General features: G+C 36.5%; 1 protein-coding gene across 1 annotated transcript; it reads left to right on the top strand.

Annotated features, from left to right (window-relative positions):
* Positions 1-277: 277 nt before the first annotated feature.
* Positions 278-2,331, top strand: tomm5 (translocase of outer mitochondrial membrane 5 homolog). Its single transcript, XM_002935877.3, has 2 exons — positions 278-917; positions 2,017-2,331. The coding sequence occupies exons 1-2, from the start codon at positions 797-799 to the stop codon at positions 2,049-2,051; spliced, it is 156 nt and encodes a 51-aa protein (XP_002935923.1). The 5' UTR covers positions 278-796; the 3' UTR covers positions 2,052-2,331.

A 2,331-nucleotide genomic window follows, 5' to 3' on the forward strand; every position in this document is an offset into this window, starting at 1 on the left:
GTGAAGGCAGGAATGCTCAGAGAAAGTGTGTTGGCCCAACAAATAAAGAACAAAGTGTCAGAATTGTTTTAAGCTTCCAGACCACAAAATAATCCAGCTATCCTACTGTCAATTTATAAAGTTGTATGAAAATATTACTTTGACACAACTTCAACCACATTTCTCACTTTGCCATGGTTATAAAGATCAGCACTGACTTTAACCAAAATATCATTGGCATTTGTCTGTCAGACGTGGACAAATCACATTTCACGTTAGTTCTTTTAGGAGAACAGAGAACTTTTTGGGTGGCACATAAGATCAATTGTCCATATTTTCCTACTTCTACTAATATAATACGATTTGTGTTACTTTTTACACAAAATGCATAGGCAATTCCAACACTAAGGAAATGGCAAAGTGTAATTAAGTAGTAAACCTTAAGTCTCAAAGCTTTAGATAAATATGAGTGTGTAAGGTCAGACAGATATAAGCATAATAATGAATATTCGTGCATTTTTGAGTGTCCGCCCTACAGCACTATTGTTTTTAGACCAGTCCACAGTCCCCACACGAAACAATTCGTTTTGCTATGCTTGTAACTACATCACGAAAATAAACTTCGCAAGAATATTGACCCTCGGCGGTGCCCGTATGACGCGTATTTCGTGCGCCTATACGATTTGTCATTTTCCGGGATTTCAACGAGTGACCTCCAGCTAGTGCGACCCCTATTTCCGGGGATGCGCATGTTGTATCCAGTCCTGCAATATTCCTATACCTGCATCTGATCGCTCTTGTGCTTTTCCATCACACGATGTTCCGTCTGGAAACCCTTGGGTCGAAGTGTGATCCAGAGGAGCTGAGGAAAAAGATGCGGCAAGACGTGCTGACCTCAGTTCGAAATTTTCTTATATACATAGCAGTTCTGAGAATCAGTGAGTAAGGGTGGCGGGATGTTAGCATGCTGCTTGCGTCTGACGTTTACTTTAGCGCTTGGCAGAAAATATATAAATCAGTTTACATTTTACCAAGGAAAGAGCTCTTTTGTGTATCATAACCAAATGGTTTATATTGGCACTGAGAGTGGTTTTATAGGGCCCTTATACTATACACTGTATGTCCTAGATACATGTCCTATGCCTTACACAGGGTGTGGCATAAGGTAAAGCCCCAGGTACTGGGTCAGAGGTTAAAAGCAGGTACTGGTCAATGTGGTGGAACTGTGTATCAGGATGCATGTGCAGTCCCCTAGTCCCACATAGGTCCATAACTTGAGCATTAAGTGTAAGGACCTGTATCACTTATTTTTATTATCACTGGAATTTTTTTATTCGCCATCCCTTGCAGCTTAGATTTATTTATATATATATATATATATATATATATATATATATATATATATATATATATATATATATAGGTATCGGACCCCTTATCCGGAAACCCGTTATCCAGAAAGCTCCGAATTACGGAAAGACCGTCTCTCATAGACTCCATTTTAATCAAATAATTCAGAATTTTAAAACTGATTTCCTTTTTTTCTGTAGTAATAAAACTTTACCTTGTAATTGATCCCAACTAAGATATAAATAATCCTTATTGGATGCAAAACAATTCTATTGGGGTTAAATAATGTTTTATTGATTTTTTAGTAGACTTAAGGTATGGAGATCCAAATTACGGAAAGACCCCTTTTCCGGAATACCCTTGGTCCCGAGCATTCTGGATTATGGGTCCTATACCTGTGTGTATATATTATTTTAATAAAAACATTTAATATCAATTATGAAAACAAGGGTTTGTTCTACTTACAATTATCAGCTCTATAATGTTATAGTATTATAATATGCATAGTGCAGTTATATGCTTTGCTGCATATGTCAGCCATATAAAACTAATACTGCTAATTTAGTGAAGGCTATACTGCTTTGTCAACCCTTCTGTATCTTCTTTGTACTAAGGGTGTTAAGGTAACATGAGATTCCCTGCAGAGAAATTGATTTCGATTTTATTTTCTTTAATCCATATCTACAGCTCCATTTGTCTTGAAGAAACTGGACAGTATATGAAACAATGAACTGAAGAGCTCCACAAATGAAGCTTATTGAAGAGTGGGACCTGCCTGGACAACAACAAATTATGGATAGTGTTTTACAAAAAGTGAACTTAATATATTTTTCACATCCATTAGACTGAGGTTTTTCCAGCTTTTGTTTTGCCTGTGACTGTTTGAGAACTGACCATTCTTTTTATGTAGAATGTTACTGGCTTTTGTCAAAAAAGAAACTTAAAAGTGTACATGGGCTGTTATGTAAGATGAACTAAGTAGTAAAGTTTTTTTTTCACAGA

This window comes from Xenopus tropicalis, chromosome 1 (assembly GCF_000004195.4).
Source record: "Xenopus tropicalis strain Nigerian chromosome 1, UCB_Xtro_10.0, whole genome shotgun sequence".
Lineage (NCBI taxonomy): Eukaryota > Metazoa > Chordata > Amphibia > Anura > Pipidae > Xenopus > Xenopus tropicalis.